The sequence below is a fragment of the Neofelis nebulosa genome, chromosome 11, assembly GCF_028018385.1.
Source record: "Neofelis nebulosa isolate mNeoNeb1 chromosome 11, mNeoNeb1.pri, whole genome shotgun sequence".
NCBI lineage: Eukaryota > Metazoa > Chordata > Mammalia > Carnivora > Felidae > Neofelis > Neofelis nebulosa.
Genome location: NC_080792.1, coordinates 17,072,513 through 17,097,631, shown reverse-complemented (window position 1 = coordinate 17,097,631; position 25,119 = coordinate 17,072,513). Strand labels below are relative to the sequence as shown.

The 25,119-nt window shown below is 50.3% G+C and overlaps 1 protein-coding gene across 1 annotated transcript in view; it reads left to right on the top strand.

Annotated features, from left to right (window-relative positions):
• The first annotated feature begins 17,421 nt into the window (after positions 1–17,421).
• The window catches only part of LOC131490010 (O-acyltransferase like protein-like), a 29,283-nt gene continuing 21,585 nt past the window's right edge, over positions 17,422–25,119 (top strand). The window contains exons 1-2 of the mRNA XM_058691934.1: positions 17,422–17,511; positions 21,499–21,600. Coding sequence (XP_058547917.1) covers positions 21,530–21,600 — 71 coding nt within the window. The 5' untranslated portion in view covers positions 17,422–17,511; positions 21,499–21,529. The remainder of the gene's footprint in view (positions 17,512–21,498; positions 21,601–25,119) is intronic.

Below are 25,119 nucleotides of genomic sequence, written 5' to 3'. Positions count from 1 at the left end.
TGAGCCACCCAGGCGCCCCTCGAAATTCTTAATAATTTTTAAACAAGAACCCTGCACTTCGTTTTGCATTAGCTTTGCCAACCATGTGGCCCGTGTCAACGGGAACACAGACGTTTCAAAGACCAGGACAGAAAGTACGGGCTCCAAAGAATGGATTTCTGTCCGACAAAGGACACCAGGGATAAGGAACTGACAGATAACTGAAACTAAATGCCTTCAATGACTCAGGTAGACGAGGACCGATATAGAGAATAACCAGGAACTCTTGCAAAGCAAAGAGCGAATCCGTTAAAAACGGGCAAAGGGTTGCAAGCTGACCAACAAAAACATCCCAACTGATTTGCAATCAGAGAAATGAAAGGTGCAACAATCGGATGGCATTTTACGTCCATTAATTGCCAAAAATGAGAAAGCTAGCGCAGGCAATGAAGCAGGAATCAGCATCCACCCGGAGGGTGTCCTGGGGCAGCCGCTCTGGAGCACAGGCTGGTGGGAATTACCAGTATGGGTTTACCTTGTGACCCAGCAACCCCACTCACAGGTGCGTGTATGTGAGCTAAAGCCTCATGTAGGTCGGTATGGGGACGCTCTGGGTGCTTCTGTGGGTCGGAGGCCGTCTGTGTCCATCACCCAGGGAACAGCTAAGTGTGAGATGTTGATGAATTATTACGGGTGGTGGGAAGGTCTGGACTAGGTGAGCGCAGTAACGCCATAAGGAGAACAAGAAACACCTCAAACGTAGCACAGCACGACCCGTGTAGAAACAGATCTGAAGCACAAAGTCACGTATATAAATTACAAATACATTTGCACAAAATGAGGACACCTACGAATAAAAGCACAGACATCAAGCGTACGGGGGTAGGGGTAACAGGGAAGGGAGAGAGGGAAAAAATGAAAGGAAGTGGATTATTTAAAATGAAGGACACGAGGACCCACAAGGACGTACATGAACATAAACAATTTAAATGAAAGAAGTGCTTTGCAGGACCAGGGTGAAGAGTATCATTAACTGTGCAGCTGATGACTGCACCGTTCTGCTCTTGAGGGTAAAAACAAACAAACCAACAAAATGAACTAAGGTCCCACAAAACTGGATAAAAAATTTTAAAGACTGAATATTGTCTCTTGGCTGTATGGCGGGGGGGGGGGGGGAGGGAGAAAGAAAAGCTACTGATTTTTAGCCATGTCTTTTTACTCCCTCAAAGCATGTATTATTTATTTATTTATTTATTTTTATTTTTTAATTTTTAATGTTTATTTTTGAGAGAGAGAGAGAGAGAGAGAGAGAGACAGAGCACGAGCCGGGGAGGGGGCAGAGAGAGAGAGAGAGAGGGAGGCACGGAATCCGAAGCAGGCTCCAGGCTCCCAGCCGTCCGCACAGAGCCAGACGCGGGGCTCGAACTCACAAACCATGAGATCGTGACCTGAGCTGAAGTCGGATGCCCAACCCACTGGGCCACCCAGGCGCCCCAAAGCATCTATTATTTAAAAGAATTCAAATTCTTAATTTTTTTTCAGCAGCAGACCGGGCAACCCACATGAGAACCTGTATCATTCTTCTCCCTCGGTGAAGACGGGGCTGTGGGCACAAAACGCAGGCTCAAAGAGTGGCCTCTGAATTCATCTTCTCTCTTGCCACCCCCCACGCCCCCCCACACACCCTCCCCGCCCCCACTCCCCTCCCCACCCCCTGTCATCTCAGACTGATGGTTCCGGAAGGCGGAGCTGAGTGCCTGTAAATTCATTTGAAAGTGACACGAGGAAGCTAACCTTGCCTACTTCTTTTGCTCTGAAATTCAGTGTATGACTCGGTCGGGAAGCTTGGGAGCAATATTCTTAACGGAAACGTGGACAGGCTGGGATCATACAGCGAGTGCCTCTCCGCCCGGGCTCCCTCGGGGCGCTTCCAAGGACAGTACTGCAAGTTTCAGATCCTGCAGGTGAGTGCGGGATCTGCCCTCGTGCTCTCCAAGGACAACTGAACTTCGTGACCGGGAACCCCGGACAGCTCCGTCGATTGCTTTTCTTAACAAAACACCCCCCAAATCTATTACGATGTTTTGCAAAAAGTTACACCTAAATCGCACTTGCATGTTTTGAGTGTGCGACCCTATCGGAGGGCAGTTGTCCGCATTCCACACAGACCTTCAGATGTTCCTCCTGCCATATTGTACGGGGGCAAGACTTCTGGACGACCTTCATGAGGAATCCAGGGTCAAGCCCCAGCCGATGTTTCTGGGCATCAACTCCTGACTCACCATCTGTTTGGAGAATACCAAAGGGAGGGGAGACTTCCCATTACCCATAATCCTGTTCCAGAAACAGAGCTCTGAGACATGTGTTTGAGACGGGCCCGGACTCCTGTGAACACATCACTACATCAGTTGACTGAGGTCACAGGGCTCACTCCCTGCAAGGCATGTTAATTCTTCTGCTGCTGGAAAATAAAACCAGGGACAGCACAGCCTCTTATTCAATACAAAAATAGGCTTGATGATGTTGTACGACACTAGAAGAAAATACATTACACGTTGGCTAAAAACAGTCATATAAAATAGCAGTAAGAAATCCACGCTTTTTTTTTTTTTTTTCACGCTTTCTGATATTAATGCTATAAAACGGTCTTGCGATGGTTGACCACTGGCCATCGAGAGATTCTCACCCACTTGTCCCCCGGAGGGCTGTGACAATAATTGCTTGAGGGTTTAATCAGCGTGTATAAATGTCATGTCCTATTTTCGAAGCAGATTAATGGTTTTGATATCAGAGCCAAAGGCCAGGCCTATGCAATCATGTAAATTGCATGTTTAGAAGCAGCATCCCGGAAATTTTTATTTATAATTTGATCTTTCCCTCATTGGGACAGGCATTCTCATCATGGGCTTGATGTATGAATAAAATCTTTATTTGATATGCTGTGTCCTGTTACAAAGAGATGGCAACATGGCAATTCTGTTGAAAATCCTAAGGACCATCGACCCCTAGGACAGTTTGCCCTGTGGGAGAGAGGTGAACGGGGGGCGGATTACCCCGCACGGGTGGCGGCTTTTAAACTAATCAGCTGCGTACTTTGATGTAAATACAAGTGCATCTGACCTTCTGTAGGTTTACTCGAACCACCCTGTGATGGGGAAGCCATCTCCAAAGATGTCAGCACACGTCTTTCGATACCTGTCTCTCCCCGCCCCCCTCGTCCTAATCTTAATTCTTGGGCAGCACAACAGCAGCCTTAGAAATGATCGTGTGCATGTGTCATGAGCACCAACATGAAAGAACGTTGTGACTTCGTGTTTTTCAGGATGGAGCTGCATACAGCGTGGGAATGTGTGTCCCTGATTCTTGCACCGAAGAGGACGTGACCGTGATGTCTCAGTTGGGTAGGTCCTAGTGAGACTGTTGTCTCCGCGTAACGTTTGAAGACCCCCAACTCCTTGGAGCCGAGAAAGGCCATTCTTTCAGGAACGAACTAACCTTTCACCCTGATTAAGGCCAACAAACTGAGTGAGAATAATGGGGTTTTGGGGATTTGGCAACGGAGGTGTCGGAATAGGCAAGAAGTAGGTAGGATGGAGGATGGAGGTAGGATTGAGAGAGAGAGAGAGAGAGAGAAAGAGACAGAGCGTGAGTGGGGGAGGGGCAGAGAGAGAGGGAGAGACACAGAATCCGAAGCAGGCTCCAGGCTCCGAGCCATCAGCACGGAGCCCGACGCGGGGCTCGAACTCACAGACTGTGAGATCATGACCGAGCCAAAGTCGGACGCTCCACCGACTGAGCCACCCAGGCGCCCCCTGCACAATAAAATTTTTTTTTATTTTTTATTTTTATTTATTTATTTTTTTAATTTTTTTTTCAACGTTTTTTATTTATTTTTGGGACAGAGAGAGACAGAGCATGAACGGGGGAGGGGCAGAGAGAGAGAGGGAGACACAGAATCGGAAACAGGCTCCAGGCTCCGAGCCATCAGCCCAGAGCCCGACGCGGGGCTCGAACTCACGGACCGCGAGATCGTGACCTGGCTGAAGTCGGACGCTTAACCGACTGCGCCACCCAGGCGCCCCTAAAATTTTAAATTTCAACAATCTTCCCTCACCCACTGGTTAGGCCTGAAGAAAGGAGGGGGGCGGTATCCGGTTCCATATTGTGAGTGTTCTCTGCTGTGGCCCACGTGTGGAAGTCTGGCAGCTGCCAAATCCAGAAGGCCATTCTGAACTGGGATCGTGTGACGCCGATGTGTTATGAGGGTTCAGGGCTGGGACCCCCGCGTTTTTTCCGAGTCGTCACCTCCCAGCTGTGCGATCCTGGGCAAATCGCTCCAACTCCCCGTGCCTCAATCCCTTCCTCTGCAGGGAGAGGGGTGGACAACGAAGTTCCGCGTGACTCCAGCTCCCCGCGGCCTTGCGGTCGCTTCTGACCTTCGCCTCGCAGAGTGAATACATTTGAGACCTCATGGACGCTGGGTTGATTTCCTCTCTTTCCGAATTTTCAAAGGAAGAGTTTTGAAGCCCAGAAGTTAACCACTAGCATCTCTTGTATTTATTCCGGTTGTCCAAATAAGAACTAACACGGCACGTTAAAAGGAAGACACTATTTCTCTACCCGCAGGACACTTCGGACACCACGTGCGTGGGTGCCCCCCTCACGTTGTACAGTTCTGACACGAACTACCTGGAGGCCGTGCTGACCCCACAGGTCAAAGGCTCATGCCCACAAGACCGTCCCCCACTTCAGACACCAGTCCCAAGTAGTGGGTCCCGAGGTTGCCCACACTTCAGTCTGATGGAGCGGCCAGTCAGGGGTCCCCACCGTACCCTCCTCAGGTTTGCATTTGCTATCCTGGCTCACAGAACACGGAGAAACACTTTACTGTTACTTATGACTGGCTTGTTATAAAGGACAAAACTCGGGAACAGCCAAATGGAAGAGTTGCGCAGGGCACGGAATGTGAAGGGGCGTCGAGCTTCCCTGCCCTCTCAGGGTGCACCCCCATCCCGGCACCTCGTATTCCTCAGCCCAGAAGCTCTCTGAACTGCTTTGTTTAGGACTTTTATGGAGGTTCCATTACGTAGGCACAATTTTTTTTTTTTAATATTTATTTTTGAGAGAGGGAGAGAGAGAGAGAGCGCGCGCACAAGTGGGGGAGGGGCGGAGAGAGAGGGGGACAGAGGATCCGAAGCGGGCTCCGCGTTGACAGCAGAGAGCCCCATGTGGGGCCCAAACTCACGAACTGTGAGATCATGACCCAAGCCACAGTCGGACGCTCAACCGACTGAGCCACCCAGGCACCCCGACGGGTAGGCACAATTGATGAAATCACAGACCATTGGTGATTGACTCAATCCAGTCCCTCTCTCCCTCCAGAGGTGGGGGATGGGCTGAAGGCTCCAATCTTCTAGTCCCGACTGGTGCCCCCCAGAGTCATTTTATTAGGCATCAACTCAAGTCTGCTTGAAAGGGGCTTATTATGAATGAGAACAAACACTCCTCCTACCCGTGTCACTCAGGAAATTCCAAGGGCTTTATGAGCTCTGTGCCAGGAACCCGGGACGAAGACCAACTTTAGATTTCTTATTATATCACAACCTCACACACATATTTAAAATCTTTCAAGTGTCGATGTTGCAGTTAGTTTTCAATAAGCTTAAATTGTCCTCTGACTTTATGATCCCCCCTATAGCTTCAGATACGGGGTCTGTCTACCCAGCCAAATATTTTATGTGCTGTTGAAAAGAAAGCCAATTGTTATAAATTAAATTTCAATTTCAGTTCTTGCTGGATAGGCCATAAATAGCCTAGCAACAAAGATAAATGCGTGGAGTCGTTATTAAGTTAGCAGTTCGAGTGAATAAATGGCTCCCTAAGTCTGAGTTAACGTTCATTATTATTTAAGAGATTTATCAGCTAGCCTGGTTTTTCTGGCCAATGCTAAGCTCGTTAGCCAGAGTGGACATTAGAATAAAGTGGAAGGTTCCATGCTATTGTGGATACAAAGATATTCTGATGAGTGTCATTGAGGAACCGGAAAAAGGAAGGGTCCTGCTTAGGGAGGGCAGGGCTGACTGATAGGGTGGGTATATTGGAGAAGCTTCGTTCTCCAGCTTCTGCATGGAGAAGTGGGAGCTTCTTTGCCTAGGAGAAAAGGTCTCCATCCGGAAAGGATTTGTCAGCTATTCCCCAAAGCTTTTTTTTTTTTTAACCCTTTTGAAAAAAATGTTTATATTTATTTTTTGAGAGAGAGCCTGAGCAGGGGAGGGGCAGAGACAGAGGGAGCCAGAATTCTGGGAGCAGGCTTCCCGCAAAGCCCGAGGTGGGGCTCGAACGCACGAATCGAGAGATCAAGACTTGAGCCGAAGTTGGGCGCTCAACCGGCTGAGCCATCCAGGTGCCCCGGCTGTTCCCCAAAGATTTTTGATGGAGTTGCCAGTATTTCCTCTACAGATGTGGGGGCAGACAGCTCGGCAATAGCAGGCGGAAGCTGTTTGTGCAAGTACTTAACACGTGGCGACCGTAGCAGACAAGCCAGGAAGAAAAGAGCACAAGATTGCAGACAGAGGGGAGAAGATTCTAGGCAGGTCAGGGTGTGTTACCGAGTAATACTCCACTGTATATATATATACCACATCTTCTTTATCCATTTATCCATCGATGGACATTTGGGCTCTTTCCATTCTTTGGCTATTGTCGATAGTGCTGCTATAAACATGGGGTGCACGTGCCCCTTCAAAACAGCACACCTGTATCCCGTGGATCAATGCCTAGTCGTGCAATTGCTGGGTAGTTCTCTATTTTCAATTTTTGGAGGAACATTTTCCAGAGTGGCTGCACCAGCTTGCCTTCCCACCCACAATGCAACAGTAAACGTCAGGCAAATCTGACTGGAGTTTAATGGAGAGGCAAATAATTACCTGGTCACAGGGACAGCACGGAGCTGAGAAAGAAGGGGCTTGGGTTAAGGGTCTGTTAATGCTGAGGTAGCCAATTTTACCCAGACTCAACTATGAAGAATTTCCCTTCTTTTTTTTTTTTTTTTTTTTTTTTAACATTTATTTATTCTTGAGAGAGAGCGTGAGCAGCGGAGGGGCAGAGAGAGAGAGGGAGACAGAGAATTCGAAGCAGGCTTCAGGCTCTGAGCCATCAGCACAGAGCCCAATGCGGGGCTCGAACTTAACCGACCGTGAGATCATGATCTGAGCTGAAGTCGGACGCCCAACTGACTGAGCCACCCAGGCGCCCCATGGAGAATTTCCATTCTTAGGAACTCACTCTCAGCCTGCCTCCTGTCCTTATGGAAATTTCGTGACATCGTATGGTGACCACAGCGTCTCTCCTGGCAGTGGCCGAAAGCAGCGAGAACTGGGCTGTTCACAGTCAATGTGGAACCATCCCTTATACCCGTCCTCTTTCTTATGCTCTGTTAGGCTAATTTCATCTCCCCTTGCCTATTACAATTAGGATTATGAGGCCTCCACGGAACCAGGGGCCTGGCACTTCAGGGAGTGACTTCTTCCCCCTTCCCCCACCATCTCACGGGAATTCCCGGAGCCCTGATTGAGCAATGGAGCTATTTTAATGAATAACTCCCTGAACTACCCACAGTAGCGCCTCGGAAGGACTGAGGATCAGTCCTGAGGATCACAAGGAATCCAAAACATTTCACAGGATACCATTTTGTGTTCTCGGTTCAATGCAGAAAATATGTCCTGAGGACTCTTACATCTGGCCTCTGTGTGCCATCGTGTGCGTGTGCCGAGGGGGGAGAATCAAAAGAATTGGGAGTTCCCATTTTGAGAACCCTATAATTTAGTTAGTAAGGGGAGTGTGCGTGCCCGACGTGAACCCCTGTCAGGAAGTACACACTGGAGCTCATGCCAACTGCTAGGGACAGGTAGCCATGCAGAGGAACTTTGGGGGGGCCCGCAGGGTTGAGGGGGAAAGAGCCACCTGGAATAGGGTGAAAGGGGACGTTTGTAGCGTGGGCTTGAGCTGCCTGTGTCAGTGAAGGGGGTGCTGATGGTATGTGGTGAGACATTGGTGGGAAACAGATCAAACAAAGGTTCCCTATTCCCCTGTAGAGGCCTAGAATCGGACACAGTGTAGACCCTTCTACACAGGCTGCCGATTGGTTTAATCAACTGGCAGGATTTAGCACGGGGAGTGGGGATTCTCCTCAGTGCTGCTAGGACCGAGGACATTGACTCTGGTCACTTGGTGAGGGAGGACGAGCCCAGGAAACCCAACTGTCCGCAGGCAGCCCCCCATTCGAGAGTCTTGGCCTGGTCCCCCCACCGAGTGCTATCTCATCAAGGGCAGCGATCTGGCGAGTCTCTGTGAGAGCTGGCTGGGGCCGCCTTTTCAAATACCACAGACTCCGGGGCTTAACAACGAAATTTCTTTCTCATGGTTCTGGAGACTGGAAGTCCAGGATCAAGGCATCAGGAGGGCCGGTTTCTTCTGAGGGCTCTTTCCTGGGATTGCAGACGGCCACCTTCTCGCTCACTGTGGGCTCACCTACGTGTGTCCAAACTCCCTTTCATTTAAGGACACCGGTTGGATGAGATAGTGTGATGGCTGCATTGTCATTTAATCACCTCTCCCTAAAGGCCCTGCCTCTAAATATAGTCACATTCTGAGGTCCTGGCTTCAACATATGAATTTAGAGGGGACACGGTTGTCTCTAGTGGTCTCTTTTCAGAGCCCTTTGAACTTGATTTTGGGACCTCCGGGGCTCAATTCTTTTCTACTCATTCTCTTCCTCTCCTGCCCCTGAGGCTTTCCTGTGATCACCTGCAAAGAGGGTGGGCACCTTGGAGGAGGGGAGTGGTAGCTGCAGTGTAGCCCTTAGACCTAGGTAAGAAGGACCCTGTCCTCGGCGCCCTGCTTTAGAGACCAGGCCTCCGGCTGGGCCTCCTCGTGGGATGTCTGTAGGGTCACGGGACATGCCCACCTTCCCCTTCTCTTCCAGTCACACTGAGTGTCTAGAATTCCCTGCCCCTCTGGCTCCCCGCCCCCCTCCAAGGGGGGGGTATGGGGGAGGGCTAGGGAGGTGGAGCTTAGGTTATCCACACCCCACAGCTAAGGCACTTGGTGGTGTAGGAACAGGGAAGAGGTGGGGGGAGAGAAAAGTGTTGGAGGTAGACCGGACGTGAGACTCCACTGTGTCCAACTCACCCTTCCTCATTACCCAGAGGAGGAAATGAGACCCAGAGAGGTGAAGTAACTTGCCCAGGGTCCCACAGCAAGCTGGCTCAAACCCAAGCCTCCTGCATGCAAATCTAGCCAATACGTTGTGCTACAATGGGGTAGCAGGAGGACGCAAAAAGGCCACACTCTTCAGGTTCACGCCGACCCGAGTGAGATTGTCCCTGCCCCTTAGCAGCAACATAGAGACAACCAACATTTACTGAACGCTTACCCTTCCAGGAACTTGCTGAGTGCTTTCTAGTTAGTGCTGCACCCCTCGCAACAACCCTATGAGGGGCGATTGTTTTCATTTTACCAAGGGGGAAACCGAGGCACGGAACCGGGAAGTAACATGTCCACGGTCATGAAGGGTAGATGCGGGCTCTCAATGCAGAGCCTGCATTCTTTAATTTTTTTTTTTAACGTTTATTTATTTTTGAGACAGAGGGAGACAGAGCATGAACGGGGGAGGGTCAGAGAGAGAAGGAGACACAGAATCGGAAACAGGCTCCAGGCTCCGAGCGGTCAGCACAGAGCCTGACGCGGGGCTCGAACTCACAGACCGCGAGATCGTGACCTGAGCCGAAGTCGGATGCCCAGCCGACTGAGCCACCCAGGCGCCCCCAAAACCTGCATTCTTAGCCACCATGCTTAGGTTCGTGAACTTATCCAAGGAGAATTTTCATTGTCTGTAAAATAAGATAAATAATGGGCGCCTGTGGCTCAGTCGTTAAAAGCATCTGACTTTGGCTCAGGTTCGTGAGTTGGGAGTCCCGCATCAGGGGAACCCTGTCTGTCTCTCTCTCTCTGTCCAGGACTCTCTCTCTCTCTCTCTCTCTCTCTCTCTCAAAAAAAAAAAAAAATGATGGATTAGAGACAGTGATCAAAACACATCTCATACCTAATGGGCGCTTAATATCTATATTTTTATTTTTTGTTATTTATAATTGGCATTGCTATTTAATTAAACTACACTGTGTCCCCCCTCCTTTGCTGATGTTTTGGAAGCTCCCGGGTCCTGTGGGTCTCAAAGTGTGTGCCCTGATTACTAGGTAGCCTGAGCACCTGATTTCTTGTTAGAAATGCAAATTCTCAGGTCCCACCCCAGACCTGCTGCATCGGCCCTGGCTGGGAGGGGAGGGGAGGCAGGCAGTGGTCTATTGAGCAGGCCCTCCGGGTAATCCTGGGACACACTGAAGTTTGAGACCACTGCCCTCCTCTTACCACTAATGTCCCCACAAACTACGGGGATCCCTACAATCAGTGACTGATTAGGTGCGCCCCGAGTTGGTGCTTCTGTGTTTCACTTTTATTTATTTATTTATTTACTATCTTTTAATGTTTATTTTTGAGAAAGAGAGACAGAGCGTGAGCAAGGGAGGGGGCAGAGAGAGAGAGGGAGACACAGAATCGGAAGCAGGCTCCAGGCTCCGAGCAGTCAGCACAGACCCCGACGCGGGGCTCGAACCCACCAACCGCGAGACCTGAGCTGAAGTGGGAAGCTTAACCGACTGAGCCCCCCAGGTGCCCCCTTTAGATACAGCGCCTTTCTCCAGCCTGCGGGCTTTCATTGTATTTTTTTCATCTCATATTGCATTTATGTCCCTTGCGGGAACCTATTTACGAACAGATTTAAGCAGATTTAATGGTGCCTTTTAGGATTGTCATTCCCAGCGCTGTGCTAGGAGGGACCGCGGGAGTCTGGGCGGGCTAAGCATTCCAGAGACTACGGTCCACTTCGCGCTGGGCTGAGTCCTTCCTTCTTTGAGTCTCAGCATCTTCGTGCCCTATTTTCCCCATCTGTAAATCAGATATAGGAAAGCCAGCTGCCCTTTTTCATATCAAAGTTTTATTTTGACATAATAGGTATGAAAGCTCTTGGAAAAGTATATTTGTTGCAGAGTAAAGTATCATTAATACAATCTCTTTTTTTTTTTTTTTTCTTTCCCTTGGTAGATATTTTCAGATTCAGAAATACTTCGTTTTTGGCCCCTTCTCTCTCTCTCTTTGCAATCGATTCTTCCTCCTCATCTGGCACGGGCGTGGCGAGATGTGCTACTGGAACGTTCCCCCTCGACACCTTTGTGGCCGTGTGCCTGTGAGTATGGGCATCTGAGGTACCTGGTCGGGATGTATACGTCGGGACTGTGTAATCGATTTCCACTCACCACCTACGCGTAGCCATTTCATTTTCATTCTTGAATGATGTCTGGCCAGTGTTCCCTGAACGATCACCACGTACCTTAAACAAGAAAATCCAGCAGTGGTCGAGAGGAAGGCTGGCCACACCCAAATGTGATTGAGTTTCAGAGTCACGGAGAAATGTATCCCGATCCCAAATTGTCTTTTTCCTATCACGTGACCCCTGAAGACTAATTTCTTTTATTTGAGGTGTGGCTTCTCCCTCAAACACCTTAGCCGTCCTGTCTGTTACTTTTTGTCTGCATCCTGCACACAAACTAGCAGAAGTGAATTGCCAGGGCGTAGCTGGCATCATTGGTGAGGGGCTTTCCTGAAAACCTCACTTATTGAACTACCCCCCATAGGTGTCACCCGTATCACCGGCTACCTTTGTAAAAACGACTACCAATCTGATGGAGTCAATACACTGGTTTAATTTACCTTAAAACCTTGGTAACGAGGAGGTTTCTTCCCCCCGTCAAGTTTATCTGCTATCCATACTTTTCGCTCCTGTTTCCATGTATGTGGGTTAGCTGGGTTCTTACTGATTTTTTAAACCATCTTATACACATGAAAGATATGAGTTCGTAGTCCAATCAGCTGCAAGTATCCTCCTCAGGGTTTGGGTGTTTCTGTTTATGATTTTTTTTTTTTTTTTTTTTTTAGCAATTATAATAAGGAGTCGAGTGAAATCCATTAATCTTTTACTTCATTAATCATTTCCTTCATTATCGATTCTTACGAAGCCACTCCCGCCCCTTTAAACTGTTCGATACTTGTCTGTATTTTTGTTGGGGGCTTGCGTGGCTGGTTTCTCGCTGGGCTGTTTTCTCTGCCTCTTACGGTGGCTTTGGTGCGACGTAAGGCTTGGTCACATGTGTCTTCCCCCTGCAGCTGCCTCACCTCGCTGGGCCTCCTCCTGCCCCTGGCTGGGACTGTCTATGTGGCGGCCAGGGGGCGGGGGCCCGACTACAGGGAGTCACCCTCACATCGGGCACGACCGGCCGCCGACGGGAGCCTGCCTCTGAGAGAGACACAGAGGAGTGACCCAGGAAACAGAGCGGGTGGCCTGGCCCACCTCTCACTCTCAGGAACCCCGAGCAGAGGACAAAGTAGGCATTTTGATAACCTAAGAGCGCGCACTAGAGGTGGCTTAGAGGAGCCGTATTTGGAAAATAATTCCGACGGTGCTGGGGTCTGGGGAACGTCCAGCAGCTTCTAAATGCCAGTGTGGAGGTTGGGTCTCTGTTCTTCACAATTCCGTCTTTGTTTGCTGTCGGAGTGTTACGGCGAGTCGCTAAAAATGCTGCTTTCTTTCTTGGGTACAATGATCCAGTGTGTTTTGTGCTACCCCGTGACCAGGGCAGAGCAGGGCTTGGGTTTCGCTGCAGTCATCCTCTAAGAAACAATTCCATGCCCACAGTGTCTATTTTCGGTGTCACAGCGACGCAGATGGCTCACAGAACCTTGCTGGCATCACTGAGGTAAAGGATTGACGTCCACATCGAAGCCAGGGGAGTAAGTGTGCAACACGTTAAAGCCTGGCTGAGCGTATCCGAGCCAGAACTAAATAACCCAGTTAGGGAAGGGCGAGCTGGACGGCGCTTAGCAGTTGGTCACGTTGCGTTGTGTTGCAGCTAAAAATCAAAAGCATTATCTTCATTTCCCCCTGCCCATATGGCAAGGCAGAGACCACACACACACACACACACACACCCTGAAACAAGGGCCACATCGTCATGCAAACAGATTTAGCACATGGGGAATCGTTTCTGGCAGAGTCCCTGGACCTGCACACAATTAATTGATCTTCCCTTACTCCAACTCGGGGGATAAAGATAAGACACCATATCAATGAATGGGCCAAAAGATTATGAATGTGTGATCAAGCAGCTTCAGGGGATATGTCCACCGTGGAGGGCACGGCGATGATTTTATCAGACCCTCTTTGGATCTTCGGGCAAAAATAAAAACCGCTGTAACACTACCACGAGCTCCCAACAACACGAGCTCCCAAGCAGCTCCCAAGCAACAATTCTTTTCTTAATTGTTTTAATGTTTATTTATTTATTATGGGGGGGGAGGGGCAGAGAGAGAGAGAGGGAAAGAGAGAATCCTAAGCAGACTCCTTCCACGCTGTCAGTGCAAAGCCTGACTTGGAGCTGGAACTCACGAACCGTGAGATCATGACCTGAGCCAAAATCAAGAGTTGGATGCTTAACCGACTGGGCCACTCAGCAGTCCCTGCTCTGTCATTTCTACCGATGGGCCCTTGTTTTGCCCTCCTACTTACTCTCTTGTTTCATCAGATACTGGGGACAGTTATGATCGCTTCTCCTGTCATAGTCTCAGAGCCCCTCAGTCACTCCTCATGTGACATTGTTCAAGAACTTGGCTCCCGAGCTGCCATGTAGAGAAGGTTCCACGAGCGTGGAACATACTTAGCGACCTCTGCTCAATCCTGCCTGGGTTTCTAACTCTGTCCTTAGTGGGGTTGTTTGACCCCTAAGAACCTCAGGTTCCACATGTGTAAAACTGGGACATACAGTGGGATTTGTTGAAGGAATTAAATGAGGTAATGGAAACTTACATCCTCCTGCTACGTTGCCTTTTTCCTCATTCGCTGCCCTTAAGCCAGAAGGAGGAAAGGATAGTGGCTTTAACTGCCCAAGACCTCTCGCTAACACTGACCTTGCTGAGGTCAGCTGGGTTCCAGGCACCTGCCACGGGCTTCTAGCTGTCAGACTGAGGGTGAGCCTACAGTCACCGACATTCACCGCTGCCTGTCATTAGGTAGAAGACTAAGCCACGGAGCCTGGCGTTTTAAGGCAGATGCACCTGACACCTGGTGTCAGGACCCAGCCACCGAAACGTTAGGGTTTCGGCCCAAGACAGGACTCTCTATGATCAGGACACGAAGGTTATGTTCACTTTTTCAGCAGCTATGTTTAACTGTGGCCTCAAAATGGCGGAAGTGGGGGGACCGTGTTCTCTTGCTGTAACTTTTTTTTTGGATTTAATACCATCAGAGTAAACGATCACATCCTGAACGTTTGGAAACAAAAAATCGAGATGCAGAGAGCCCTAGGGTCAGCATCTTTTCCGTGTCCACATTTGCACTCACCAGCGAGTCAAATCAACATAAGACTGCCATGTCTCCTAGAAGTTTAGAGCCAAATTGGGTATTTCAGATTCCTGGTTCTTTATCCTCCAAGTAATCACTGCGTTCGCTTAGAGAGGTTTCCTGTTACAAGAGCCTGCCCTTTCCTACTTAGATGAGAAAAAATACCAGCACGTGTTGGAGGAAGTTTCCACGAAGCAAACGGCTATGGATTTTAGCCCCTGGAAGGCAGGGCCCTTACTGTGTGGTCTGTCAACTTCAAGCGGGCTCACAGTAATAATCGCTGAGAAAATCCAAAGGGGCCACAAGGTCTTTCAAAGCGCCACGACACCTTGTGGTTCGCAAACTCTGGTTCTCAAACTCCGGAAGCGCCTGGAGGTCTTGTCGCAGCACAAGGACCTTTGCGGGGCCCGGCCCTCAGAGGTTCTGGGTCGGTGGGTCTGGGGTGGGGCCTGAGACCGTGCATTTCCAACAGGCCCCCCGGGCGATACTGAGGCTGCTGGACTGGGGACCCCCTACTTTGAGAATCTCTGACCTACATGCATCCTTTCAACTGATCTTCCCCATCCCCCTTGGTTTATCCTTTCTACTTACCAGAGAGTGAAAGGGACTCAGAGAGGCCGTCTTCTCTACAGACCGGTTATTTTCAGACACCGTTACAAGCGGCTACTAGTTCAGCGGAGCCACGAGTAGAATTTAGATGCAAAAAACAAAAAAATCGAATGATAGCAAAACGCATTCAGGGCTCGCTTGCCAAGGTGGGCAGGCGTCAGGCCAGATGTCTGGCAAATATGCTCAAATGCTCACCGCAGCCCGGCCAAAAAGGGTGCTCAGTTTAAAAGTGAGGGAAGAGGTCCCGAGAGGTTGAAGAGAGGGCAGAACCGGCCAGAGCCCGGGTTCTGTGTGTGTGTTTCTCTCTCTCTCATGGCACGTGGCTTCTGGGGAGCCAAGGGGAGCCGGGGCTCGGGGTGCAGGACACGACTGGCCGTGCTGTGCCAAGGGCCGGTCGGTGAAAATGCCCCTAGAGGAGAGGGTGAGCTCTGTGATTTCAGGCAGGCACACAGGAGAGCGACTCCGATGGAAAAACCCCTATTTACGGCCGAGACCTCCGAAGGTTTGACAATTACATTTCCCCATTTCAGAAACTGATTTGAGATTTGCAGAGCCTGGTTATCCGCCAGCTCTCATTTGTAAATAAGTCTCATTTCTGCGGGGACTTCTTGAGCCTGCAATGTTTAAGCACCAAGCTTCAACCAAGAGAAACCGTGAGTCTCTTGGAGCAGCTTGCGCCTTCCTTTGGAGGTTCCTGGTTCACAGGTCCGGCTGTTTGGAATGCATCCCAACGAGCCCGGTCAAAATTTTGTAAACATGAGGGGCGCCTGGGTGGCTCAGTCGGTGAAGCGTCCGACTTGGGCTCAGGTCACGATCTCGCGGTCCGTGGGTTCGAGCCCCGCATCGGGCTCTGGGCTGACTGCTCGGGGCCTGGAGCCTGTTTCGGATTCTGTGTCTCCCTCTCTCTCTGCCCCTCCCCTGTTCATGCTCTGTCTCTCTCTGTCTCCAAAATAAATAAACGTTAAAAAAAAAAATTTTGTAAACATGAAACGGAAGAAGGGACGTAGAAGGGATGAGAGCAGTTGGGCTTCAAATAGTGTGGCAGGTGTGATGGTGTCTCCTTTGCTCCTCATGACAATCCTAAGGTTATGAGATGGACTTTGATTCCCGTTTTGTAGCTGGGGAAACGTAGGCACTTCAGGGCGGACGGTAACACCTGTGCTCTCGTCCAGGATTTTTAGGAGCCACGGAGCACGCTCTGAAATGCTTTTCGTGGCAGAAGAACGTGCCGGCCATCTGGACCACAGAGACGCCGGGGGGCGTGTGCTCTGCACTGAATGGCATCCGGGCTCTGAGCCTCCTCTGGATCATATCCGGGCACACCAGTCAGATGACTGCCTGGCTGTCTTTGGGTGAGGAGAACTCACGGGTCTTTATGAGCAGTTGAGGAAGAGGGCCGCTTTCGCGCGAGGGGATCGTGTTGGGCCCGGGACACGAGCCTGCAGCCTTCCTTCTGTTTTAGACACGTAGCCGTGACCGCCCCCTCCCCAACAAGTGAGTTTTGGGAGGGCCCAAACCGATGCCCAGTAGTTGCTCTCCCTCCTCGTGTGTGGAAACCAGGCACCTGATGACCAGGTGAACAGCGACACCCGAGGATCACACATGCGTCGTCCAAAGAGCCGGATTCCCTCTTGTCCTACTCGACGAAGCCAGAAACTAACATGTTTTTTCTCCTGGAAAGATAGTCAAGCATAAACAGATAGATATTATGCACCGGTGTTAAAGCCGTGTTTCTCGGCCTGCTGCCTCACTCCGGAAGCAGCACGGGAGCCGTTCCGGGGCGGGGGGGGAGGGGGAGATGTGCACCAGGTCAAGGGGATGTTGCTGCCCCCCCCCCCCCGCCCCAGGAGCTGTGGGCACCGTGAGAACAGGAAGCAGTTCAAAGCCTGAGTTACGGTGGTTCCGTGGCAGATACTGTCAGGTGCCTCAGTCACCATTTCTTATTCCGATCTGTGTTCTCTTCAGTAAGTTGTGGGGATACACAAAATCCTCTTTTTTTTTTTTAATGTTTATTTATTTTTGAGAGAGAGAGAGACAGAGAGTGAGCGGGGGAGGGGCAGAGAGAGAGAGGGAGACACAGAATCCGAAGCGGGCTCCAGGCTCCGAGCTGTCAGCGCACGCAGAGCCCGACGCGGGGCTCGAACACATGACCCGAGCCGAAGTGGGACGCTTCGCTGGCCGAGCCCCCCAGGCGCCCCGAAATCCCCTCGATACTATGAAAGTCGAAGGTGCTCCTCTTGCTTTTTTTGAAAATGTAAATCACACGACTTTCTTCTGTGAAACAGAAAGACAACTGTTTTTATGTTTGTTGCAGATAATGTGCTTGAGTGGAAAAGCAGAGTGCTTAAAAATCCACTGTACCTTTATTCTCGGAGTGGCCCATTCTATCTTGGGGTTGACACATTCTTCCTGATCAGGTAATGTGGTGTTGTGTCTGCTGTTGTGCATATTGCTGTGTGTGTGTGTGTGTGTGTGTGTCCAGCAATAAGCAAACAAATAAACAAGAACAAAATCTGATAGTAATAGCTACTAGGAAAGAAGAGCACAGCGGTTGTGAGAGAGAGCGGGTAGACTTGTTGGAAAAGGCTTGTCTGATGAGGGACTACTGTGGCTAGAAGGAGCTGGCCCTGGGAAAATTCTGGATAAGAAAGATTCAGGCAAAGGGAGCCACCAGTGCCGAAGAGCTACGGAGAGAGAGAGAGACAGACAGAAACAGAGACAGAGACAGAGATCCTTGTTAAAGGAGCAGAAAGAAGGCGGAAGCATAGTGAAGGTGGGGAGAGAGGGAGCGAGCCGGGCAGGGCCAGACCACAGAGGACCTTGTAGCCAGACTCAGGAGCCTGGACTTTAGTCTTGGTGGGACGGGAAGAGGTTGGATTGCTTTCGTTTGAAAGCGATATCATCTGACATTTTAAAAAATGATCACTCTGGCTCCTGTGTTCGCGGCAGATCTAAGGCAGGCAGGGATAGAAGCAGGGAGATCCATCGGGTGACCTTTGCTATACTTCCGATGAGAAACGATGAGGCCTGGACGGGGGCGGGGGGGGTGGGGAGGGGGATGGCCGGTGGGCGGGATAGAGTGAGAAGGTCATGTCCAAGATAGGCTTTAGATGTGGAATTGTCAGGACCTGTTGATTGGATGTGAAGGGCGAGAAAGAGAGGACTTCAGAAGGACTTCCGGCTGGGCTCAGGAGCTGAGATGGGGGATGGGTGGGGGGTCTGTGTCGGGATGGGGGTGGGAGGAGGAGGAGGAGGGGTGGGGGGTGGCTGGCATTCGCTGAGCAGAAAGCCTGGAGCAGAAGAGAGTCTTGGCTGGAAAACCAGGCCTTCCGTTGGAATCAAAGGGTGCCAACCCGGTGAAGATAACCCAGACACCCAGGTAGTGGTGTTCAGTCAGCGGGGGCTCCGTGTGCCGGGAGCTCGGTGGAAATGTCCAGGCCAGAGATGGGAACTTGGGGGCCTTTAGTTACGGGCGGCAGGGAGGCCACAGAGCTGGCCCGCATCTCGCGGGGAGGAGAGCTCAAGCAAGGACAGGGCAGGGGTAGATGCTAGGACCTCCGCCGCCCCTGCCCAATAAGGAGTTGTCGAAATGATGTCTTAGTTGTTTTAGCTCAAGCTTCTGGTGTGACAGTTTCTTGGGGGTAAGGCAGAGAAAGGAGGGTACAGAATGAGCTGACACCCGGTCACCAGGTGGCCAGGGTGACAAAAAGGGGCCCAGACAGGCGAGGGTCAGAGGCCACTTCTGCGGTGAAATGGGAACCACTGGGCACCAGACTTGCCAGGAGGGCATAGCTGGGTCTAACCAGGCAGGCAAACCCGACTGCAGAGACCTGGGGCAGGCCCCCGCTGGGTGGGGAGGTCGGCCCAGGGGTCGGCCCTCAACGTCCAGAACTCTGTTCCCTGCAAGAGGACCTAGCAAGAACAAGGCCAAAAAGATGGGACTGGCTGGCGGAGCCCCAGGCCGTGGGAGGGAGGCTGGCAAGGACAGATCAGCATGGCTGGAATCAAAGCCAAAAACTCAAGCTGGAGAGTTGCCACCAGGAGGGAAGAATGAGGGCCTGGAAAGCCACTGGTCATGCCTGGACTATCAGTGCGAACCCCTGAGACACCAGAGCTGCCGTTGGGTCAGCCCTGAGATACCCCAAAACCCCAGGCCAAGGCTATGAAATTTCAGAAGTCCAAGAAAACTGCAACCTTGCACCCTTTTATTGGTAAAAAGGCTACATATCCGACCCCTGGCTCGCTCTGGGGCCTGGGGAGTGCCGGGCCTTTTATCAGTGGTTCTCAGAGTATGGTCCCAGTCCGGCTGTACCCGCGTCATCAGCAAGGCTGTTAGAAATGCAGGTTCTCAGGCCCCACCCCGGGCCTCACCCAGCTAAGAGGCCAGGACTCCTGTTTCCTTCCTGTCCAACGTTCATTTTGTTTCCTTTCTTAATTTGTTAATGTTTATTTATTGATTGTTTATTTAACGTAACATTATGTTAATGTTAATGAGAGAGACGGAGTGCCAGCGGGGGAGGGGCAGAGAGAGGAGGAGACACAGAATCCGAAGCAGGCTCCGGGCTCCACGCTGTCAGCACAGAGCCCGACGTGGGGCTCGAACTCACGGACCGCGAGATCATGACCTGAGCCGAAGTCGGACGCTCAACCGACCGAGCCACCCAGGCGCCCCCATTTTGTTTACTTTAAAAAGTGTGCACCGGGGCTCCCGGCTGGCTCAGCCAGAAGAGCGTGCGACCCTTGATCTCGCGGGTCACAACGTCAAGCCCCACTATGGGTGTACAGATTACTTATAAATAAGTACACGTAAAAAAAGAAATGCACCGATTCTTTTTACAGAAACATTTCATTTGGACAATGGCAATCTTACTAAGTGACCCCTAGTATCGCCATCGTGCCAACAGCTTTTAACCTGTTATTCCGGACGATTCTCCCATTAAACCTGGGAAGCTGGACCCAGTATCATCATGCTCATGTTTACAGATGAGAAAGTTGATGTGCAGAGATGAAATCAGATGCCCAAGTCCCCCCAGCTAGGAAAGTTCGAGTGAGAACGGGAACACAATGCTTGTTTCACACCAAACGCAGGTCTTTACCGTCACTCACACATTTACATAGCGAAACCAGAGACTTCTGACCATCCCTGGTGACGGCTCGGGAACCTTCTTCTACCTCTCTGGCTGACTTCACCCATTCCTGCTGCGGGATTTTGCTCCCCGCGGCGGGGTCAGGTCTCTGCATCTTCCCAGCTTCCTACAGCAGGTTCTCCTGCTGGCAGCCTGTTTCCCTGCCAGCCTTCTCTTTGTCCTCTCTCCGCGCTGAATGGCTGGGTGTTTCATGGCCACACACGGAGACCCTGATGCATTCTTTCCCGAAATTAAGAGGAGCCCGGAATCGGAATTGGCTGGCCAACTTCCACATCTCCACACTCCCTTCTACATGTCTCTATAAATTGCATTCCTATTATAGTGAATCCAACTTGCTGCGTTTCAAAAAAAAAAAAAAAAAAAATCACGCTGGCAGAGAATCAAGACATTCTCTAACCCTCCCTGATCCCTTCCAACACACGCGCAGCCTTTTTTTTCTTGGCCATAGGAAATGCATTTGTTCCTTAGAGAAACACCCACGAGGCCCATTGGCATAAACGTCAGAAGGTCAGGAAGCTCACTCACAGACTCGCTCATCATCAAGTTGTAACTCAGAGATGTAGCCTGTTTCTTTAGCTGAACATCCTGGGCAACAAATTTGTCGTCAGGATGTGTCGGTTGAGAATCTTGGGCAACCCACTGACCCTCTGAGCCTCGATTTCCTAGTAGGCGTGCAGGAATCGTAGTATCTTCCCTTCTACCGATCACTCACTCAATCAACATTTATTGCAAAGTGGGTCGGTATGACTGGAGAAGGACAAGCGACACCGTTAGTGAAGGTACTTTGAAAACGGTGTGGCACCACAGAAGTGGAAAGCTTTGACACTATTGTTTCAAAAGGCCAACGCGTGTTCACCAAATATTTCTGGCTCTCTTCCTTCCGGGCACTTGGTAACAGTCAACTTCCCGGACCCGTCGTGGTTAGGTGGGATCCAGGTCTGGCCAAGGAGGGGTGCCTGGGGTTGCCGTGATGCTAAGAGCTTTAAACATGTCGCTTCTGGGCTAGGACATTTAATTGCCGGTTTGAAGCCCTCCAAAATGCTCTTTTCTCTGCCGTGGTCACCAGTGACCTTTCAGACGGTGGCCGCTCCTTCAGCCTGGGTCCCCTAGTTTGGAAGACACCAAGGTCAAGGCGAATGGCCGTGGGCATGTCGCGCGAGCAAGAAAAAAACTGTTACTGATGGAGACAACCAAATTAATCATCGGATGAACTGTATCATTGATAAGTAATTCCTGGGGCTCTTCTCTTTCTCTCAGTGGTTGGCTAAGCGCAAGGTCATTTCTAAGGATGCATCAGAATTCGGACAAAGGAACAACCCTTAATGTCATCCTCAGATACTTCCTCAGCCGCCTTACAAGGTAGGTCTGTTTATAAAATGTCTCAATCCATTATTGCTGTGTAACAACGTATTGCTTTTTAGTCTTTAACCCTCTTCTGAAGGAACGTTCGAAGCAAAGTAAACTGAGAGAAATCGTTTTCTTCATGAAGTTGGTTTTTGCTGTCTAGCAGCTTTTGCCAGTGGAAGATGCCAATTTTCGTGATATTTGCCCTAATAGAATTTGAACTATATGAAACCAGGAGAAACCTCCTTATTCCTCCGCTGACAGGCAGCAGATTTCCAGAAATGTGCTGTCCGATTTCCATGGAACGTGTCTTCAACGGGAGAATGTGTATGTCTTGTACGAACTAGTGGTAATTGTGTCCTGTAAATAAGAGTACCGATGGTGACGATAAAAATCAAATAAGATACAGCAAAGAGAGGGGCTGGTGGAAGCTTGGGGTGATGGTGGTTCTGCTGAGGGGGACGGGGGGCGGACGTGGCCCTCCTTACGAATGGGTGGTTGGTTGGGGCAGGAGGAGATAGAGTCCTGGGACGGAGGATGGAACCCGTGATGCATAAAGACACAGGGAGCTTGGGAAGCAGAGGAAACTTCAGGCCATGGAACCTACCCCTCCTTTTGTACAGTCTCTAAATCACGGTTTGTTGCTGACTGAGCTAGAGCTGGCTCTCATTACTTATGGCCTCTCTTGTCACGCTTCGTTGTCACAGAGCGGGAAGGGGCTGTTGCAACAATCTTGTGGGCTAGGAAAATGGAGTGGGTAAGTTCTGACTCTGGTTTGTCAAATCTTTCATGCTGGCTCAGTCCTCTACCAGCTGTGTGACCTGGAGGCAGTGCCTCACCCTTTCTGGGCTTGAGTTTTCTCATCTCAAAAAATGGGAAGAATGACGGCACTCACTCCACGGGACTCTTGCGAGGATTAAATGAGAGCATGTGCGCTGAGAACTCAGAGGCACGTGTGACACACAGTAAGCCTTCCGTAAGTAGAAGCTGTCGTTGTTACTGTGGTCGCCACTCACACCTTTTAACTCTTCTGGAAAATAGGGTGAGAATGAGTATGGGCTACGGAATGGGCCTCTATTGATTTCTTTTCACCGTGGCCTTTGTGGTTTCTTCCAAACTCTATTGAATCTAGCCCTTGTCCTGGATGCTTGACAGACTCCTTATTCCTTTTTTTGGGTGCGTGGCCCTGGGTTTAGCATGTTGTGCCCTGTGGTCTTCTGGAGGAGAGGGACCGATTGACATTCAGGCCACAGGTTCTTAGTGATAAATGCTGATACGGTGTTAGGGGGTGGGGCGTGGAATCCAATGGTGGCATCCAATCCAGGGCATGGTGGGTTCTGCCTGGGAAATCTACTTCAGAAGAAAAGTCCTGTTCTGGGGACTGAAGGACAGGAAGTGTTTTAGCAGGCAGATAAAGCAGTAATGTGTGTGTGTGTGTGTGTGTGTGTGTGTGTGTATGTGTCTGTGTGTGAGAGGTCTTATGGGTCAAGATGGTGGTGAGGATCCCCGTGAGGAAACTATTGCAATATTTGGGGAGGATAGCAGATCTGGACTGACAATTGGCCGTAGGAACGGAGAGAGGGCAAGTCAAGGATACTCAGAATTTCCAATCTGCACAACGTGGCGTATGGTGGTGATGTTCTTGAGGAGGGAGCTCTAAGAAAGTGGCAGATTGGAGCCAGGAAGAGAGAGTCCAACCCGGGACATAACTTTGTTGAAAAATCGGGGGAAACATCACCAAGCCAGCTTGAACTCACTCCGTAAGGGAAACCCAGTGCGAAAGCAGCCACACTCCCAGCCTCTTTGATGGTCTCATTCTTGTCAGCAAAACCCACTGTTCTTACTCAGTTATGATCAATTACTTGCCTACTTATCTCCAAGAGGACTGGAAATGAGATCATTTGTTCACTCACTCATTCTGTATTTTTTATATGTTTATTTATTTATTTTGGGAGAGAGAGTATGTGTGCATGAAAGCACATGCAAGTGGGGGGAGGGACAGAGAGAGAGAGAGAGAGAGAGAGAGAGAGAGAGAACCCCAAACAGGCTCCACACTGTCAGTGCAGAGCCAGACAGGGGGCTTGAACTCATGAATTGTGAGATCACGACCTGAACAGAAATCAAGAGTAAGGCGCTCAAACGACTGAGCCACCTAGGCGCCCCTCTTTCTGTATTTATCGAGGGCCCACTGTGTGCCAGGCACTGTTGTAAGCCCTGGGGATTCAATAGTTAATAACCACGCAAGTGCCTTCTGGCCCGGAGGTTACGTTCCAGTGAGTAGAGATAGATAATCCATGAATAAATATGCGACATTAGGTTGCAATATACAAATGCATTTCTAGCAGGTCAGGGACCATAGGTGGCACAAAGTGCTTATTTGGAGAAGGAGGCAAGATGGGGTCTTCTTCTGGAAGGGTAGTCAGGGAAAGTGACCTGTGTCAAAGGAAGTAAAAGAATGTTCTAAGCAAAGAGAGTGCTGTGGGGGAAGAAGGGCCCATGTGGGGAACAGGTGTTAAGGTCCTGAGAAGGGAATGTGGCTGGCATGTTTGAGAGACCGCAGAGAGCCCACTGGAGTGGAGAGAGCAGCTTGGAGAACAGGAGGGGACGAGGTCAGAGAGGTGGAGCGGGGCCCCGTGGCCAGGATCGTAGAGGGCCTGTATGCTGCTTTAAGGACCTTCTATTTTACTGGGGCACAAGAAGCCTTTGGAGGGTTCCAGCAGGGGAGTGGCACAGGCCGAGTCACATTCTCCAAGAATCATGCTGAGAATAGACAGTAAGAGGACAGGGGCAGGAGACGGGGGGACCCGGGAGCTACAGCAGCTATAAGAAAGTGCAAAATGCCAGCTTCCCGGGGTAAATCGGAACAAAGATTATGTAACGGGAAACAAGGAGAGTAGATGTCTCAGACCCTTAAGACTGTGTGATTATTCCAACTAGGAGGTACACGTTAAAAATCAGGGGTTTGGGGGCACCTATGTGGCTCAGTCGGTTATGCCTCTGACTCTTGATTTCGGCTCAGGTCATGATCTCATGGTCGGGAGACTGAGCCCAAGCTGAGCTCTGTGCTGAGTGTGGAACCTGCTTAGGGTCTCTCTCTGCACGCATGTGCACTCTCTCTCTCTCTCTCTCTCTCAAAAAAAAAAAAAAAAAATCGGAGTTTTTGTTACAATAAAAACATTACTGGTAAAAATATCTATCACAGAAGGTTATACACTAAAATTAAGGGTACCCACTGCAGTCTCACTCCCCCGCGGGGCACCTTTGTTAACAGTTTCTTGTAAATTCTCGCAGATACTTTCCATGTACTTACATACTTACAGGCACTGGGTTTTTTCTTTTTTTAATGTTTATTTATTTTTGAGAGGGAGAGACAGAGCGTGAGCAGGAGAGGGTTGAAGAGAGAGGGAGACACAGAATCTGAAACAGGCTCCAGGCTCCAAGCTGTCAGCACAGAGCCGGGACGTGGGGCTCAAACTCACAAATCGTGAGATCATGACCTGAGCTGAAGTCGCACACTTAACCGACCGAGCCACC